General features: G+C 41.1%; 1 protein-coding gene across 2 annotated transcripts; it reads left to right on the forward strand.

The window, feature by feature from the left end:
* Window positions 1-890: 890 nt before the first annotated feature.
* On the forward strand, window positions 891-11,778 carry LOC115130404 (uncharacterized). Of its 2 annotated transcripts, none has more exons than XM_029661529.2 (8): window positions 891-1,114; window positions 1,421-1,535; window positions 1,622-1,766; window positions 2,349-2,462; window positions 9,572-9,734; window positions 9,925-10,073; window positions 10,237-10,370; window positions 10,678-11,778. In XM_029661529.2, exons 2-8 carry the CDS (start codon window positions 1,430-1,432, stop codon window positions 10,821-10,823), a joined length of 957 nt encoding a protein of 318 aa, XP_029517389.1. In that variant the 5' UTR covers window positions 891-1,114; window positions 1,421-1,429; the 3' UTR covers window positions 10,824-11,778. The 2 variants fall into 2 exon arrangements, with proteins under 2 accessions (XP_029517389.1, XP_029517390.1); XM_029661530.2 differs by having other exon boundaries at window positions 894-1,114; window positions 9,590-9,734.
* Window positions 11,779-21,224: the final 9,446 nt, after the last annotated feature.

Below are 21,224 nucleotides of genomic sequence, written 5' to 3' on the forward strand. Positions count from 1 at the left end.
GGGCAACATCTGGCGCAGGACGCGTGAGCCATCAATGCATGGACAGAGCAGGTTCTCTGGGTCGAGGACTCCGTCGGAAGGTGGAACGCCAACCGACCAGTGCCACAGTGCCCGCCTCCTCACCCGCCAGAGCAGAAATAATATAATCAAATGGCTAACAAGAACATGGTCTCAATTACCCTTCAGTACACAATGTACTGTAGTTACTCTACGCTGCCCGGACAGTAGTGGAGAATCACTGCAACTCTGTTAGTTCTTCAGTAAATCTATTAGAAACATTATGCTTGAGATGAAGAAACCTTGCCCAGTTAGTGCCAGTGTTGCCATAGGGCTTGGTAGGGTCTTTTTTGTTAATAGCTCAGTGATGTGTTTTAAAAGCAATACACACGTTAACAGGAATTGAGCTGCAGGTCATGCTGTCTGGCGGAAGAATGAACTGACGGCAGAAACTCCCATGGTAGTATACTAAATGCACTGTATGTCTACTGGTGTGATCTAATGTAATGGCGAGCGACACTGTGTGGTATTAGGCTGTATATCCTACGCTGTTACAACACTAGTTATAAAACCTACAGCAGCTCTGACACCTTGTGGCCCCACAGAATACATCAGTCAGTTCGATTGTTAAGATATCTGAGTGAGGTACAGGCTCTTCTATTATTCAACGACATGACATTGAGGTGATCTACGTCACTAGACAGCATACGGCAGTTTGTTTTGTTTTCCACAATGTTCCTAAGCCATGTGACCTATTCACCGTTGGGTAAGAGTTGACATTATCACAACAATGACACGGCTTGTCCCCGACACAACGACGCGGATTGTCCTTCAATTATGACTTCATGTGGGCTTGTGAATGGAGAAAGAGGAGGAGTCTCTCCTACTTTCACTCATATCTCTCTCCAGCCACGGGGCCGATCTATCTATGATTTGTGGAGATAGCACGAGTAGCAGACAGACCGTCCTGAATACTGTGAACCTAATGCGTGCTGCGTCCACCTACTCTCCTGTGTGGGAGCAACTGGGGACAATCTGTTGAATACTTTTTCCACAGAACATTCTGGAAGGTGTATCCTAGACGGGATTAACCGTATTTCAGGGCCACCACAGTAAGGTAAGACATTTTTATTTCACATATGTTCATCAGTCTTATAACAGTATAATTTAGGAACAATCCACTTAATTGTACTGGGAACAGTCCATGCACTGTTGCCGTGTAACAATGTTGAATAGGGATGTCTAAGAGACATTCTGAAACAAAAACAAACTGCCTAATGTGGTGCAGCGGGGTAAAGCACAGACATCTAAATGAAATGAAGGCACGGACATTTATTGAAATGACTGTACTGAAATTACTTCTGTACTGAAATGACGCCTGTACTGAAATGACTGAAATGACTTCTGTACTTCTGTCCCGTAGATACTGACCATGGGAGATTGCATCTCAGTCCGTGCTCTGCTAATGCTTCTGGCCCTAGTCAGCTATCTAATTGCACTGACATTCAACATATTGGCTCTATTTGGGCCCTGGACAGGTGAATTCTTACAGTCCATTTTAAGTCAATGACATCTGTATGAAATATACTGTAATATTTTGTAACCTGTGTGTTTGTACATGCAGGTGCTTTCATGCAAACCACACAGTACGTACTGAGCAAGTCCACAACGCACCTAACTCCAGATAGATGGGTACTCTTTCTATGGGATGTCCTTAACATCTGGTTGATCGGCATGTTCATCTATCTGATACACAATCTCCGTAGAAGGTAAGATACTGTACATTGAAGCTAAACTCTTGTTGACACCAAAACAACTCATTTAAACTTGGGTCATTCAGACATTTTGGTCATTTGCCTTCCCAAAACCTGTCTGGAATTCAATCAACTTTGCACTGGATATTAGCCTGGTCCCAGATCTGTTCCTGCTATCTTGCTAAAAATCCTTGTCACTCATTGTCAAGGCAAAAATGACAATTCTATAATGAGTTGGCAAGAGAGTAAAAACAGACTGTCATTCAGTCTAACTGACGTGACATAAGAAAATAAATCACTGGTCTGTATTTATTGTGAGACAAAACAAAGTGTCTTTTTTAAAGTTCAGAAAGTGTGATTTTTACTGTCCTGGCTAGGGTTGCAGATTTTCCCCAAATTCCCTGGTTTTTGAGAATGTGTGCTTATTCCCTACCAATTACATGAACCTTCCAACCGGGGTTTCTGGAAAACCAGGACACTTAGGAAAAGTTAGTGGAATTTTGTAACCCTAGTCCTGGCCCTGATGATGATGATGCTGTTATTAATTATGATGATGTTATTAATTATGATGATGATGATGATGGTCTTGTTCCTTAGGGAAGCTTATACATGGATGTACACCACTCCTGCTGTCCTGCCCTATGGATTCTACTTGTCCTGGATCGTAAATAGCATGTTGAATATGGCATGGTTATTTCTGTACGACAAAGAGTAAGTGTTTATATATTTAGGTGTATTTACTGTACGATAATATAAAACATTTGATTCTATTTCAAATACTCGTTTTGATGTCTCACTATGGGATACGCCTGGGTGTGTCCACAAGCTCGAAGTAACCGCCAACTAGTCTTTCTCACCTCTCCTTCTTGTGGAATCTTCAAAAGGTTCTCCTCAGCAAGACTAGATTTCTGGTTTCCTACCAAACCGTTGTCAGGCGAACCATGAGGTTAACACTGCTGAACATAGGACTTCAGCTTCTGACAATAGTGTTGAGTACTGACCGAAAAGGTTTTGCTTTGAGTAGAATTTTTTTTTTTCCTTGTCAGTCTCCGTTTAGCTAGCACCACACGGCTAGCTATCGAGATTTGGTTAGCCATCGACGCAAGGCTTTAGCTAACTTGGCTAACTAGCTGGAATCTGCAGTTGAAACAATTACAGATCATGGTCCCCGCCACTGTTTCTTTATTTTCTTTATTATTATTATTTTTTAGTTGAAGTCGGAAGTTTACATGAACTTAGGTTGGAGCCTTTAAAACTCGTTTTTCAACCACTCCACAAATTTCTTGTAAACAAACTACAGTTTTGGCAAGTTGGTTCAGACATCTACTTTGTGCATGACACAAGTAATTTTCCCAACAATTATTTACAGATTATTTCACTTATAAATCACTGTATCACAATTCCAGTGGGTCAGAATTTTACATACACTAAGTTGACTGTGCCTTTAAACAGCTTGGAAAATTCCAGAAAATGATGTCATGATGTCATTTCAAGGCCTATCTTCAAACTCAGTGCCTCTTTGCTTGACATCATGAGAAAATCAAAATAAATCAGCCAAGAGCTCAGAAAACAATTGTGGCCCTCCACAAGTCTGGTTCATCCTTGGGAGCAATTTCTAAATGCCTGAAGGTACCACGTTCATATGTACAAACAGTCGTACACGTAAGTCGTAAGTCGTAAGTAAAAGCAACAGGGGACCACGCAGCCATCATACCGCTCAGGAAGGAGACGCGTTTTGTCTCCTAGAGATGAACGTACTTTGGTTTGAAAAGTGCAAATCAATCCCAGAACAACAGCAAAGGACCTTGTGAAGATGCTGGAGGAAACAGGTACAAAAGTATCTATATCCACAGTAAAACGAGTCCTATATACACAGAACCTGAAAGGCCGCTCAGCAAGGAAGAAGCCACTGCTTCAAAACCGCCATAAAAAAGCCAGACTACGGGTGGCAACTGCACATGGGGACAAAGATCGTACATATTGGAGAAATGTCCTCTGGTCTAATGAAACAAAAATAGAACTGTTTGGCCATAATGGCCATCAATATGTTTGGAGTAAAAAGGGGCAGGTTTGTAAGTTGAAGAACACCATCCCAACCATGAAGCACAGGGGTGGCAGCATCATGTGTGGGGGTGCTTTGCTGCAGGAGGGACTGGTGTACTTCACAAAATAGATGGCAACATGAGGTAGTAAAATTATGTGTATATATTGAAACAACATCTCAAGACATCAGGAAGTTAAAGCTTGGTCGCAAATTTGTCTTCCAAATGGACAATGACCCCAAGCATACTTCCAAAGTTGAGGCAAAATGGCTTAAGGACAACAAAGTCAAGGTATTAGAGTGGCCATCACAAAGCCCTGACCTCAATACTATAGAAAATGTGTGGGCAGAACTGAAACAGCGTGTGCGAGCAAGGAGGCCTACTAACCTGACTCAGTTACACCAGCTCTGTCAGGAGGAATGGGCCAAAATTCACCCAACGTATTGTGTGAAGCTTGTGGAAGGCTACCCAAAACGTTTGACCCAAGTTAAACAATTTGAAGACAATGCTACCAAATACTAATTGAGTTTATGTAAACTTCTGACCCACTGGGAATGTGATGAAAGAAATAAAAGCTGAAATAAATCATTCTCTCTACTCTTATTCTGACATTTCACATTCTTAAAATAAAGTGTGTGATTCTAACTGACCTAAAACAGGGATTTTTTACTAGGATTAAATGTCAGGAATGGGGTCTTCTCCTGAGCAGTGATAGGTTGAGTGTGCCTTGAATTCTAAATTAATCACTGACAGTGTCACCAGCAAAGCACCCCCGCACCATCACACCTCCTCCGCCATGCTTCATGGTGGGAACCACACATACAGAGATTGCTCGTTTTTCTTGGCCCAAGCAAGACTCTTCTAATTGGTGTCCTTTAGTAATGGTTTCCTTGCAGCATTTATTTGGGCTTCAATTTCTGAGGCTAGTAAATCTAATGAACGTATCCTCTGCAGCAGAGTTAACTCTGTGTCTTCCTTTCCTGTGGCTGTCCTCATGAGAGCCAGTTTCATCATAGTGCAACTGCATCATAGGGTTTTTGCGACTGCACTTGAAGAAACTCAAAGTTCTTGAAATTCTCCAGATTGACTGACCTTCATGTCTTAAAGTAATGATGGACTGTCATTTCTCTTTGCTTATTTGAGCTGTTCTTGCCATCATATGGACTTGGTATTTTACCAAATAGGACTATCTTCTGTATACCACCCCTACCTTGTCACAACTGATTGGCTGAAACACATTAAGAAGGAAATAATTAATGTTAATTGAAATGCATTCCAGGTGACTACCTCATGAAGCTGGGTGAGAGAATGCCAAGAGTGTGCAAAGCTGTCATCAAGGCAAAGGGTAGCTACTTTGGAAAATCTCAAATATGAAATATTTTTTGATTTGTTTAACACTTTTTTGGTTACTACATGATTCCATATGTGTTAATTCATGTCTTCACTATTATTCTACAACCTAGAAAATAGTAAAAATAAAGGTAAACCCTTGAATGAGTAGTTGTTTCAACTTTTGACTGGTACTCTATATAAATATATACAGTGCATTTGGAAAGTATACAGACCTCTTGACTTTTCCAAATTTTGTTACGTTACAGCCTTATTCTAAAATTGATTAACAATTTTTTTTCCTCATCATCCTACACGATATACCCCATAATGACAAAGTGAAAACAGGTTATTAGAAATGTTTGACGTGTGTGTACACACACACGTCAAACATTTCTAATAACCTGTTTTCACTTTGTCATTATGGGGTATTTCGTGTATATTTCGTGTATATATGTATATATATATATATATTTGTTTTAAATGTACATATGTATTCAGACCCTTTGCTATGACCCTTTGCTACTAGAAATTGAGCTCAGATTTTCCATTGTTTCCATTGATAATCCTTGAGATGTTTCAACAACTTGATTGAAGTCCACCTGTGGTAAGTTCAATTGATTGGACATGATTTGGAAAGGCACACACCTGTCTAGAGCAGGTCCCACAGTTGACAGTGCATGTCAGAGCAAAGACCAAGTCATGAGGTCGAAGGAATTGTCTGTAGAGCTACGAGACATGATTGTGTCGAGGCACAGATCTGGGGAAGGGTACCAACAATTGTCTGCAGCATTGAAGGTCCCCAAGAACACAGTTGTCTCCATTCTTGAAGGGAATACGTTTGGAATCACCAAGACTCTTCCTAGAGCTGGCAGCCCGACCAAACTGAGCAATCGGGGGAGAAGGATCTTGGTCAGGGTGGTGACCAAGAACCTGAAATTCACTCTGACAGAACTCCAGAGGAAGAGAACCTTCCAGAAGGACAACCATCTCTGCAGCACTCAACCAATCTAGCCTTTATGGTAGAGTGGCCAGACGGAAGCCACTCCTCGGTAAAAGGCACATGACAGCTCACTTGGTGTTAGCCAAAAGGCAGCTAAAGACTCTCAGACCATGAGAAAGAAGATTCTCTGTGGTTTAACCAAGATTGAACTCTTTGGACTGAATGCCAAGCGTCACATCTGGAGGAAACCTGGCACCATCCCTACAGTGAAGCATGGTGGTGGAAATATCATGCTGTGGGAATGTTTTTCAGCAGCAAGGGACTGGGAGACTAGTCAGGAATGAGGGAAAGATAAACAGAGCAAAGTACAGAGAGATCCTTGATGAAAACCTGCTCCAGAGCGCTCAGGACCTCAGACTGGGGCTAAGGTTTACCTTCCGACAGGACAAAAACCCTGAGCACACAGCAAAGACAGTGGCTTCGGGATAAGTTTCGGAATGTCCTTGAGTGGCCCAGCCACAGCCCGGACTTGAACACGATTGAACATCTCTGGAGAGACGTAAAAAAAAGCTGTGCAGCAAACGCTACCCATCCAACCTGACTGAGCTTGAGAGGATCTGCAGAGAAGCTTGGGAGAAACTCCCCAAATACAGGTGTTCCGAGCTTGTAGTGTCACAACCCAAGAAGACTCAAGCCGTTAATCGCTGCCAATAGTACTTCAACAAAGCACTGAGTAAAGGGTTTGAATACTTTTGTAAATGTGATATTTCAGTAGTTTTTTTAATACATTTGCAAACATTTCGAAAAACCTGTTTTTGCTTAAAACCATTTAAACCATTCTAGAATAAGGCTGTAACTTAACAAAAATGTGGGAAAAGTCCAGGGGTCTAAATACTTTACTAATGCACTGTGTGTATATTTTTATATATAATACACAGTTGAAGTTGGAAGATTACATACACTGTAGTCAAATACATTTAAATCCGTTTTTTACAATTCCTGACATTTAATCCTAGTACAATTTCCCTGTCTTAGGTCAGTTAGGATCACCACTTTATTTTAAGAATGTGAAATGTCAGAATAATTGTAGAGAGAATGATTTATTTCAGCTTTTATTTCTGTCATCACATTCCCAGTGGGTCAGAAGTTTACGTACAGTACATTCAATTAGTATTTGGTAGCATTGTCTTTAAATTGTTTAACTTGGGTCAAACGTTTTGGGTAGCCTTCCACAAGCTTCCAACAATAAGTTGGGTAAATTTTGGCCCATTCCCCCTGACAGGGCTGGTGTAACCGAGTCAGGTTGTATAGGCCTCCTTGCTCGCACAAGCTTTTTCAGTTCTGCCCACAAATGTTCTATAGGATTGAGGTCAGGGCTTTGTAATGGTCACTCCAATACCTTGACTTTGTTGTCCTTAAGCCATTTTGCCACAACTTTGGAAGTATGCTTGGGGTCCTTGTCCATTTGGAAGACCCATTTTAACTTCCTGACTGATGTCTTGAGATTGTTGCTTCAATATATCCACATAATTTTACTACCTCATGTTGCCATCTATTTTGTGAAGTGCACCAATCCCTCCTGCAGCAAAGCACCCCCACAACATGATGATGCCACCCCCGTGCTTCACGGTTGGGATGGTGTCTTCAGCTTGCAAGCATCCCCGTTTTTCCTCCAAACATAACGATGGTCATTATGGCCAAACAGTTATATTTTTGTTTCATCAGACCAGAGGACATTTCTCCAAAAAGTACTGTACGATCTTTGTCCCCATGTGCAGTTTCAGGTTATGTCGATAAAGGACTCGTTTTACTGTGGATATAGATACTTTTGTACCCGTTTCCTCCAGCATCTTCACAAAGTCCTTGGCTGTTGTTCTGGGATTGATTTGCACTTTTCCCACCAAAGTACATTCATGGGAAGGAGAAGGCAACTTGCTGTCACCAGGGGTTTTTTTTCATAACGCAAAGCCCCCAGCAATGCAGCTGGCTGCAAACCCACAGTTTGGCTCTCCTAACAGAGGCAGACAGTTAGGACAGGTCCCTGATAGGTCCCGCCAACATGACTCCCCAGGATGGGCAGCCAACAATTCACTCCGTGTCCTGCCCTGCCTCTTCTCGGTGGAGTACAGACTTTACCCCCCATAAAAATGGGGGAGAGGCCCATCTGTGCTCCTAGGACAATACCTCTCATGCAGCTGCTCCTTTCTATGCAGCCGCTTACAGGGAAGGTGAGTCCCCCTCCCCCCCCCGTGCCACTGCTCTCCCCTCAGCGCTCTCACAAGCAACCGAGGCAGGAAGTCAACTTGTCAGTCACCACCGAGCACTGTCCCCAAACCAAAAAACAATCTATCAACTAGAGCAAATATCATACCCCCAAGACATGCTAACCTCTCACCATTACAATAACAGGGAGGTTAGCGTTTACGGCGGGGTATGATATGTGTGCGTCTGTAACTTTCTCACTCATCATTATTCACGATTCATTCAAGATTATCTGTACTCATGGTAGCATCCACTTTAATGTAGAAGTGTTTCAAAACATATTATATTCTTATTTACAATAAAAGTACCGTTTATATTGGGCACAAAATAATCTGAAACACAACCAAAACAAACAACAAATTTGAAGAGTAACAAGCTCGATGTCGTCATGATGTCAGTCCATCATTTGTGCCTACAGATTGACCCAGGGTTTTTCCAAGGTAACTCCGACATCATGCCTAAGGTCAGTGGCAATTACAATTGTCTCGCCTTGGAGCTTATGGCTTTCCACCCACCACCCTTCAATTCTACAGAAGAAGGGCACCGTATATCAGCACATAATAGTAAGGGTTAACAGCCCCTTGATGGCCTGAGCGGTCATTCCACCAGAGGTTTGGCTACCTCTTGGGCACTGTTCAAAGGCATCTCTTCAAAAGAGAGTGGCTAGGCGGAATGTTGGGCCACCCTTCATATTTGTATGAGGTTTTTAGCCGACTGGACGTCACTGCACCTTCATTGGTGCATACTGTCTTCAGTGTCGGAGCCTCTGAGGGGTAATGTTAGCACTACCCTGGCTTTGGAGAGCATGTCTGCGTGACTGGAGTTGGCCAAATCCCACAGTGAGACATCCAAAACAAACATTTGAAATAGAACTTAAGGTTACTTGAGTAACCTCGGTTCTGTGAGAATATGAGTGAGATGTCTCACCAATTTTCCCTGCTCGCAAGAGTGCAAGGAAGAGAGGCATGCTTGAGAATTACCAATTGGCGGAGGAGTTGGTTCCTTTATGGAGGAGAGGGGCTCACCTCATTTGCTACTCGACCTGTCTGTCTCCAACAGACGCTGTGTGTTTGTTTTGTTTGAGCTTTTGGACATGCCCAGACATATCCCGCATATCTCATATTCTCATAGAACCAGGGTTACGTAAGTAACCTTAGGTTTTAATGTTTTGAGTTGTTTTGAGTTTCTACATTGAATATAAGGAACTAACTTGTATACTTCTCAAGACAAATTACGTTTTCTAGCTTCTGTGTGTGTCATAGAAAGATGGTGCCAACGCTCCTGATCACAGCATTACAGGCCATCTCAAATTGCGTGATTATCATGTTCTCCTGCTGCGGACTGGTCGTCTATGGAGCGTGGCTCCACAAATATCACAACAATGATCTCTGGCTCATTCGAATATTGGTACAATCATTTCAACTTTTTTCTATGATTCTCCAAGACCATTGCATTGCTTACAGAAACCTTCCACAAGTGTGCTTTTTTGTTACAGACATGTGCCATTAGTTGATGGTGTCCATATTAGGACAACCTCAGTTTCAGAAGGACTGAAGCTGTCCTAATACGGACACCATATCTGTTAACTCTATTACAGGTGCAAAACGGAGTGGCTTTGTATGCAACATGGTGGGCTGTGGCTACCTTTTTACACTTGACCGTTGTTTTAGACCATCAAACCCCAATACCCAAGACAGACGCTGCCATAATGGTACTAGTGCTGCTCCAATTGGGACTCATAGGATGGTGAGAGTTTGTTCCTAACTTGTACCTAACCTCTCAAATCACCAAAGTGGTATTGAATCAATAAACCACATAGCTTAATAAACCATTTATGCTTTGCCAGTAATATTTCCGTTGCAAATTGATGAACAGAACGGTTTTTCTTTCCTCCTTACTACTCTCTCAGGTTTGTCATAGAGAACTGGTACCTGGATAAGCACGTGCGCTACATCCTCACAGTGTACCCTGTGGTGATCCTGGTGTTGGCAGCGAGTGTGGCCAATCCAGCCACGCCCGGTACCCACATAGACATCATGTCTGGTAGGCCCTATGTCCCGAATGACTCCTAAAGTGACACCTACAGGAAGAGAACACCTGTAGGGCGTTTATACTATCAGTAGATTCCAATGGGTCTTGTACAAGCACATCATCCTTAACTGCAACTGATAAGCTGTTATATTTACTATATGTAAGTATAATGAGAACGGTTTATAGTTGATGCTATTGGCAATGTTTACACTATCTTCACCAGTGTCGCTGTTATGTGTGTATCACTATCGGCAGTCACTGCGGTGACTTTTCCACGATTCTTATGTCGACCATACCTGACGCATCATCTCTTTTCCAGCCGTCATCTTGGCCATAACCAGTGTCATATTTATTGTACGCATCATCATGGTGTTGTGGAAGCACAAGCATCAACCACTTTACGGAGAAGAGGAGCTCAGGTCACCGGTGGACATTGCCAGGACACAGAAGCTCATCTTCATGTGAGCGGATGGACAGCTGCTGTGGATATATGTAGGCCCCTGTTGTTTCCCTTAACATTTAATGGCTGAGACCGATGTGACCAAATCCACAGCACATGTCGATGGAGATTTGGCACTTCGCTGCTGGCTTTCCACGTGATGGGTGGGGCCTCTGCACTAGCCAATGCTAATGTCTCTCTCAGCTAATGAAATCATGTCAATTACTGTGTGTCAAAAACAATGAACAGAAATGCTCTCATGCTGTCAACACTAAAGCGATATTAATATGATCGTGTTTTTATTGTTTTGTCCATCTTTTAGTACCACCACGTTGTTTTTATACCCTATTCTTGTCTACCTTTGTGTTTCTACCTTCTCTTCGAACGTCTTTGGTCCTAGGGATTCCCACAGTGAAAAAGCTGAAATTCACTACATTCCTTCAACAGAAATGGTTTGCTCAGTGGGAAATGAATATCCAACTAGTCAGTGACAACTGTGTGGAGTTTGGAATAACTATGTGAGCTTATTGCAGTATCGCAGGCACTGTGTCCTGGGATTTCCTATGATCTTCTATGTAGAATAATCCCTTACCTTCTAACGACTCTTGTGTAGCTTGTGAGTGGCATAGAGCCAAACGGATATGTGCGTCATAGTGGGGTCTTAATAGTTTGTAGCTCATTCGGACTTTGCAGACATTTTTGTGAGAAGGGTCGTTTTCCGGATCCGCCCTTGTCTCACAAACACTGCTCTAGTTCAACCCCGTCAATCAGGCTAATGGTTGGTGTCACCGATGCAGAAGAAATAGACAAATCCAATGCAAAACTCCAGAAGTCTGTAGCTCAAACACACACGATATTTAAGAGGGGTTGGAAGCACTAAATCACGCCGGGGTGACCGTTGGAATCAAAGCTGTGCTATATTGTAAAACACTTTGGACTGCGCTTGTGTACGGGCATAAACGAATAAAGGTTTTTATTATACTTATTATTAATGAACTCATCTGTAAATAGTATTGTGATTTAATGATGCCAAAAACAACAGTTTACCACTGTGCAATAGTAGTGTAACTTAGTGGTTAGACACTTTTGGGAAATTGCAGCCACACACCCACATATAGTAGTGCCCTAAGCGAGTGTCATATTGCTCTGGCGATTCTATAGCGGTGATCTGTGAGGCTGCCAGTTGGCTCTTGGATAGGCTGAGCTCATTATGGACGGAATAGGAGTGTGTGTGTGTGTGTGTCTGTCACAGGCTTTCTACTCAGTTTCAGTAAAGGCATCCGAGGGTACACGCACACAATAAACCTATTATACAGCAGTAAACCATGATAATCTGACAAACAGTGCCATTATCAAAAGTCCAACGCATCAGATCCCAGATTTTGTGTGTGTGTGTGTGTGTGTGTGTGTGTATGTGTGTGTGTGTGGTTATAAAAGAGTGTGCTGTGTAAGGGGAGTTACAGCTGATGGCTTGACAGTGAGCATCTACCGGTCCCGTGTGTCTATGTATGCCGGTTAGCAGGCGATCTGGATAAACAAGTACAGTATGGTTCGGTAATGGTATGGCTACTGGATGTAATGATATGATTATACTGCCACCTGGCGGAACAGGAAGTTGATGGTTCAAAGTAATAAAGATGGCTGACTAGACACACACGCCTGATACTTGTGGAAAACCTCTCGGCCCCTGTTTCTTCCAAATGAAAAGCAACGATATCTGTACCTTCCGAATGGTGTGTTGAAGGTGGTGAGGTGTCATGATTCATCTGTGAGGGGTATTTGCTAGTAACCATGCGCCCAAGAGATGTTCCACAATAATCAAGCGTGTGCATCCATTCAGCCGTCGTTATTATTCTTAACCATCCACTTCCTGTTTCGCCAGATGACAGTTTAATCATATTATTACACTAATGACTATTTTACCCAATATGACCTTACTGGTAAATGATATCTCCTACGGGGACGTTTTAAATACATACTGTACAGTATATCACTAAAAGGATCCCTTTGATGAGAAGTTTTTCTAACAACTTGTTATACACCGAGTGTAACAACTTGTTATACACCGAGTGTACAAAACATTAGGAATACCTGATCTTTCCAAGACATAGACTGACCAGCTGAAAGCAGGTGAAGGCTATGATCCCTTAACGATGTCACCTGTTAAATCCCCTTCAATCAGTGTAGATGAAAGGGAGGAGACAGGTTCAATGATTATTTTTCAATTGAGACATGGATTGTTTATGTGTGCCATTCAGTGGGTGAATAGGCAAGACAAAAGATTTATAGTGCCTTTGAACGGGGTATGGTATTAGGTGCCAGGCTTTGAGTGTGTCAAGAATTGGAACGCTGCTCGGTTTTTCACTCTCAACAGTTTACCGTGTGTATCAAGAATTGTGGTATGGCTTCATGCAATGATAGACCTTTGGCCTACCACTCGTTTTAAATGCCGTATGTTATCAGCCCAGCTCTGGATAGAACACCGATGATTGTATTTTGATCTCCTTGTCTGCATATCACCAACTACATTAAATAAGCAGATGAGTTGATAAAAGCACTTTCCAGAAACTTCTGAAAGGAAACTTTGAAAACTGGAAGTGATGTTACTGCTCATACGGATGTATTTCCCATCTCACTGATATACAGTGTCCAAATTAGGACAACTTTAGGAGTTGTTTCGGTCTGAGGCTGTCCTAATATGAACATTATACTACGGTGTCCATATTAGTACAATCTCAGTGTCAGCAGGTGGCTGTGCTAATGTGGACACTGTAGTATGTGGATTATAGTGTCCCTCTACCAAACATGCAATGGCTTTACTCCCGAGATCTGTTTAGGACCACGTTGGGTAATGTCTCATGTTGGGTAATGAGTCCTTTCCTCTGAAGGTGACCATGTACTGCTGGGCAGACTACACCTGTATCATGCTCCGGATGTGGAACACTGGCTCATGCACTCTCTCTTTACTGTGTTCTAGAGGTATCTCTCTCGCTCTCACTCACACACACACACACACACACACACACACACACACACACACACACACACACACACACACACACACACACACACACACACACACTCTCTAAACTGTTTTCCAGATGTTGTCTAACACATCCATCTATCTATCTTCAGAGGCAATTCCCATCTGTCACAGTTTTAGTGTGTGGAGAGGAGGGGGAATAATAGAAATGCCAAATATGTTTGGTTACTCATGCAGCCCTGCACACATGAATGCCAAAGTGATGAAAATGAAATGATGAGGCTGTACATGATGTGCGATTTATATCAATCAGTTGTGATTGATGTTGTCTCCGCATGAAGGAATGTGTTTGGTCCAGTCTCCTGCAACCCTGAAATGCAACATCCGTCATTCTATCTGATCTGGACCCTGATCAACGTAGCAAAAATCACATGGCTGTTTCTCTCAGACAGGCAGTAAGTGATTTGGCGTTTTTTTTTTTTCTCCATTTAAATGGGAAGTTCAGTATTGTAAAACGTAATGTTTGATGGTTCCTCATCCTGAACGTAGTAGTCTGTGGGCCAGGAGAAACTCAAATCCATGGTTCAGTGTTATTTAAACAGACAAATCAAACTTCAGCTGGCTTTGATAGTTGCTGTTTAAAGAAAACCGAACCGTGGATTACAGTTTCTGTTGGCCCATAGAGAACTTTCAGATTGAGGAACCATCTAACATCGTTTTCAAATATTAATCTACACCTTCAAGATACACATTTTGGGATTAAAAAATATGACGAAAGAAATGCGGTGGGCTTTTGTGCAAAACCAAGTAAGCCAATACAAAAATGATGGATCATCCTTTTTGTTTTAACCTTGACCTTCTACCATCCCTGCTTTCTAAATGGGACATGCCAGTTTACAGTTTCCACATGTTGTATGTCTTCTTTCGAAACCTGCACTGCCACAGCACCTTGCTGGCCATCAACAACCCTAAAGAACCCTGGTGGACCTGCTATCTAGTGAATTCAAGATATAATCTATAGTTGAAGTCGGAAGTTTACATACACTTAGGTTGGAGTCATTAAAACTCTTTTTTCAACCACTCCACACATTTCTTGTTAACAAACTATAGTTTTGGCAAGTCGGTTAGGACATCTACTTCGTGCATGACACAAGTCATTTTTCCAACAATTGTTTACAGACAGATTATTTCACTTATCATTCACTATATCTCAATTCCAGTGGGTCAGAAGTTTACATACACTAAGTTGACTGTGCCTTTAAACAGCTTGGAAAATTCCAGAAAATTACGTCATGGCTTTAGAAGCTTTTGATAGGCTAATTGACATCATTTGAGTGAATCAATTGGAGGTGTACCTGTGGATGTATTTCAAGGCCTACCTTCAAGCTCAGTGCCTCTTTGCTTGACATCATGGGAAAATCCAAAGAAATCAGCCAAGACCTCAGAAAAAAAATTGTAGACCTCCACAAGTCTGGTTCATCCTTGGGAGTTGGGAGCAATTTCCAAATGCCTGAAGGTACCACATTCATCTGTACAAACAATAGTACGCAAATATAAACACCATGGGACCACGCAGACCTGAAATTTGCTCAGTGACAAAAAAATCGGAGACATTGGTCACATACAGTTGAAGTCGGAAGTTTACATACACCTTCGCCAAATACATTTCAACTCAGTTTTTCACAATTCTTGACATTTAATCCTAGTCCTAAATTTAAGTCTTGCCATAGATTTCAAAGCAGATTTAAGTCAAAACTGTAACACGGCGACTCAGGAACATTCACAGTCTCCTTGGTAAGCAACTGCAGTGTAGATTTGGCCTTGTGTTTTAGGTTATTGTCCTGCTGAAAAGTGAATTAATCTCCCAGTGTCTGGTGGAAAGCACACCGAACCAGGTTTTCCCCTAGGACTTCGCCTGTACTTAGCTCTATTCCATGTATTTTTTTATCCTGAAATTACAAGCATACCCATAACATGATTTAGCCATGACTATGCTTGAAAATATGCTTGAAAATATGGAGAGTGGTACTCAGTAATGTGTTGTATTGGATTCTCCCCAAACATAGCACTTTGTATTCAGGACAAAAAGTGATTGCTTTGCCACATTTTTTGCAGTATTGCTTAAGTGCCTTGTTGCAAACAAGATCTATGTTTTGGAATATTTTTATTTGATACAGGCTTCCTTCTTTTCCCTCTGTCAATTAGGTTAGTATTGTGGAGTAACTACAATGTTGGTCCATCCTAAGTTCTCCTATCACAGCCATTGAACTCTGTAAGTGTTTTAAAGTCCCTATTGGCCTCATAGTGAAATCCTTCAGCGGTTTCCTTTCTCTCTGGCAACTGAGTTAGGACGGACGCTTGTATCTTTGTAGTGACTGGGTGTAAATTAACAACTTCACCATGCTCCAAGGGAGATTCTATGTCTGTTTTTTACCAATCTACCAATAGGTGCCCTTCTTTGCGAGGCATTGGAAAACATCCCTCGTCTTTGTGATAGAATCTGGGTTTGAAATTCACTGCTCGACTGAGGGACCTTACAGATAATTGTATTTGTGGGGTACAGAGATGAGGTAGTCATTCAAAAATCATGTTAAACACTATTATTACACACAGAATGGGTCCATGCAATGTATTATGTGACTTGTTAAGCAACGTTTTACTCCTAAAATTATTTAGGCTTGCCATTACAAGCCTAAATAAGACAATTCATTTTTTAAATTAATTAATTAAAACATAATTCCACTTTGACATGTTGGGGTATTGTGTGTAGGCCAGTGACAAAAACATCTACATTTAAACCATCATAAATTCAGGCTGTGCGAATATTTTCTGAAGGCACTGTATCTGGCACGGCATTCGAATGCTGCCCAATCACAGCCACAAAGTTACTTTTAGCTTAGCCTAGAATGTCAGTGGCTAGGTGGTTCACGATGTCTTTTAAATGCTGAAAAGAGTGTCCAATATGCTACTCTGCAAATCGTTAAATGATCACATGGATGAGTACACCCTAAAACTGCCAACCATTCAGTAGATGGAGATCTTGAACAATTTAAATATTTGAGTGAAAACCAACACAGTGAAAACATGTACTTAATTGTTTGAAAACTGGATGTTTTACTTCATATTATGAGGCATGTATTTCTCTGCTGTTGTCAATTCAATGTTTAGGCTATTCCACGTTGGTTCAACATCATTTCATTGAAAAGACGTGGAAACTACGTTGACTCAACCGGTGTGTGCCTAGTGGGAAGGCACAATCCTACACTCTTAGAAGAAAGGTTTGCAAAAGGGTACTTTGAGAGGGAATAGGGTTCTACCAAGAACACCTTTTGGAAGACAAGGGTTCATTGATGATTATTAGGAAGGCAAGAAGTGTTCTACATAGAACCATATACTGTATCTTCTTTCCCAGCATCCTCTATTGCCGAGTGATTTTCAGAATTGTCTGTTTAATATCTGTGTTATCCAATCTCTTAGTGGTCGGACTTACTGCACCCGTTAGTCTCAGTATTCAATCTTCCCTTGTGGTTGATAAAATATGCCACTTGTTGGATATCTTTTCTCTGGCTGGATTCCAATAAGAATTAAACATCACTTTGCAATTCAGCACAATGTGGCTTGCAGGCCTGATGTGACCTTTAAACCAAGTGTGTCCTTACAGCACTGTGTTAGGGCATAACTAGGCCCTCAAAGAAAGGCCTTGTTATATGTCATAAATAATTTCATTTTAAAGGATAATAAGGCTGGTGGAACCATTCACAGAGGGTACTAGGAAGAACCACCCAAAGATAAACGGGTTCTCAGTAGAACCCTTCTTGGAGGGTTCTAATAAGAACTCTTCATAGAGGGTTCTAAGTAGAACCATATACAGGGGGTTTTATGAAGAACCCTTCATAAAGGGTTCTAGGGAGAAACCTCTGCAAAGGGTTCTACCTGCACCAAAAAGGGTTCCCCTATGGGGGCAAACTGAGGAACCCTATATGGTTCTACCCAGAACCATTTTTTCTAAGAGTGTAGTCATTAACAACCCATCCAAATTGCATTTTGCAAATTTTTGAAAATGTAACATTGCATCCCTATTAGGCATACATTTGGTTGAGAATCATTGATGGACAGCAATTTTCAAACCTGGTCTTTGATCTGAAACCTAGACTGGACCATTGAAGAACACTCAACACCATTTGGAATGCCATTCTGGTGTCGTTGGCATTAATTAAAATGTGTGTAATTGTCCAACACAACTCTATCCCGGGGTTAGGTATTCAGAAGAATGCAGCGTTTCCTCTAACTTTTTACCTGGGCTTTGCTCCTTTCATGTATTTATTTGGATTCTGACAGCGACAACTATACCTGATGCTGCCACCACCTACTTGAAAACATTGATAATTAACAACATTGCTTCACTCCAACTTACTGGCCTGTATGGCAAAGTGAAAAGAAGAATGTATGTGTTTAAAATAAATGAATTAAAAGCTACAGGTTTGGGTCAAATTCAATACAAAACCACACAGAGTGAAATCCTTTGTATTTTCAAATATTGCGGTGGTAGCATCATGTTATACAATTACACACAGTGTTATGCCAAAGACACACCAGATTTATTCTGTGTACCAATCTGTTCCTGTTGATTAATTGGAGTGGAACGTTAGCAAAAACAGGATTCTGCTTTTCAGGCTCTCAGAGGTTGTGAGAGGAAACTTTCCAAACAATTGTATTGCTTTGTTTCAGACTGGGATACCATCACAATCTGATGTCTTAAGCTACATCCCGAGGATCATACATGTATGATGCACCTCATAGTCCTCACCAACAGAGACCAGCATCTCCATGACATTGTTCAGCTCTAAAATAAAGGGTGAAGTAGTAGTCTGCTTCTCCAGAAGGGGGAGTAGTGAACTCATGATGATGCTAAGCGTTCAGTTGTCCCACTCCCCCGTAGAGGTCCTCTGTCATTCGATGCACTCTCCCTTCTGCGTCATGATAATGTGGTGAAGGACGTCGCCAAAGCATTAGTCCGTCACGCTTTAACAGTTCCAATACACGATGTCCCCAAAGACGAGTCCGATCAAACGCCAATGCGTCGTCAGGGGCCCATTGAAGTAGAGAGAACACATCAATAGATAACAGAGACAATTCAACTGTCCTTAAACCTTACTCACCAGAACAAGACAGGTGACATCCTGTAAGCAATTCACCTCCATTCAATGTATGTTTGATACATATTTTACTGCTTTGGTCAATGAGTTGAACATAAATGAAATACCCTTTCTCTTGCTTTTGCTTTGTCATTCATTTTAATATTTTTGGTCAGTAGTTGTATTTTGTTTGTGGAAATATGACCTTGTGCGGAAGGAACGTGCACTGAATAAATATGAACATTTACAATAAGCTTTCTGTCTCTCTGGAATGGATTTATACACTACAATAACATGATTGTGTTGAAATATTGTGACCTTAATGTATTTCAATACTGTGGTCTGTCAATATAGAGACAACACGTTTTTTTTTATCTCTATGGGTTTGACAGATTGCTATCAATGTTCTCACGTAATTAGTTGGCCTATAGCATACAGTATGTGCTGTACAATGAGAGTGCAAGTTCGTTCAATAGTGTACCTCAACATTACTACATGCAAGGTCATGAGCATATGCCCATGTTTTCTCCCCTATTCTCCTTGAAAAGCTCCTCTATCTGTCCATGTGCTGCCACAGTTGAGCCCACCATGTAGAAAATGAAACATTTATTGACGTATCGACTCTGGCTCTTATTTTCAATTGCTTTGATTGTGATTCACGTTAAACACCGAAGGTTATAAAATCCATTTACCAACCACTTTGTTGTAAAACAACCACAGTGCTTTGGCCAATTGATAAATGTCAGTTGATATGAAGTGTTTTATTGCTGGGGGATAGAGCATCCTAAATGGTCTCTTAATCTTATTGGAAGTGTGCACCTCATGCACATGGCTGTTCACTCATCTGTCTGTCTACCGTACTGGCACAGCCAAATCCCGTCTGACGGGAAACACTAGGGAATATGGACCAATTGAAAGAAGAAATGGAAGCATTTGACAGACTAAATGCCTTGTAATTGTTTTTATTCTCCCAAGACTTTTACCTGAGAGAAATGAAGGCATATATGTGGATTTGCATTCTCAATGAAAGTAATTAAAATAACTATACAGAGAAAATAGATTTGGAAGTTAAAAAGTTGAACACAATGCCAAGTTGTCCTCCCACTCCTGTACTCCTACTCTTGAGAGTACAGCTAAATTAGCTTGTTGGATGTACATGACTGCAGTGACAGCAGGCTTGAATAAACATTGAAGATGGCTGTCAGTTATTTCACTTGTAACATTTTAATGAATAGTCTTCAACGTTGACTAAAACATGAACGTTTAATTGGGGCGTGTTCCAAGAACTAGGCGCCGACAACAGATTTGATTAGAAACGAATGTACATACTTGTTCAGATGGTGCTGGGTGTTTTCATATCTACAGTATAAAGGTCTGTTTCTCATAGCAACAAACATTATTTTCATTATTGTGGTCTGTCTGAATAACATTGACAAATAAAATATGACTGCCATCCTACACCTCAACCCACAGCCAAGAACATACTTTCCCCAGAGTAAGATATTCTCACCACAACAAACTAAAGTAGGTTTGAGTTCTGGGAAATCAGACAAGACACTTTTCTGTATCTTTGGAAGCCTATAAAGACAAGGTTAAGTGAATTATTTGTAAAAAGGTTTGAATTTATTTCCTCAATCTCACCTTTTCATTCAACTGTTTACCACAGATGTAGTAGGCTACACTCATTCACCAAGGAGAAAATGGGATTTGATATAGCACCAAAAAAACAGAGTATAATACAAAAGTCAAGAAGATGGTTACCCAGGGATACAATGGTGTATTGAACCAGAAGATTCAGCAGAAGAAAGAAGCAGAAGATTCACAAAAGAAAAATGACAATGGGAATAAATGGGTTTTGCCCTTGCTGGTAATCGATTTGAGAACAATTTACAGACATACAGACATTTACAGACATACCGTAGACATACTATAAACAAATGATAGACACACATACATTCAATTACATACAGAAAGATACAAATCAAATCATATGTACCACCACATGAAATCCTAATAACAATCCTATTCCTTAGTAACATGTTAGTCAACCAACCTTTTACACTCCCCCAAAGAAACAAGATCCTGAACATTCAAACTGGTCTGGAGAGAATTCCAAGACTACAGAGCAGAGTAAATAAAACACGTTTTGCCATGATTGTGTTCAGATTTTTGGAACTGTTGAACTCTTGAAGAAGAGACTAAGGAAAAAAAAGTTTGGGTATGATGGCCAATAGTTTGTGTGTAAATTGAATCATCATTTCTTTCTGCCATCATTTCTATGACATTTACCAGGAATAGACAGCATCTAA

The sequence above is a fragment of the Oncorhynchus nerka genome, linkage group LG6, assembly GCF_034236695.1.
Source record: "Oncorhynchus nerka isolate Pitt River linkage group LG6, Oner_Uvic_2.0, whole genome shotgun sequence".
In the NCBI taxonomy this organism is placed as follows: Eukaryota; Metazoa; Chordata; class Actinopteri; order Salmoniformes; family Salmonidae; genus Oncorhynchus; species Oncorhynchus nerka.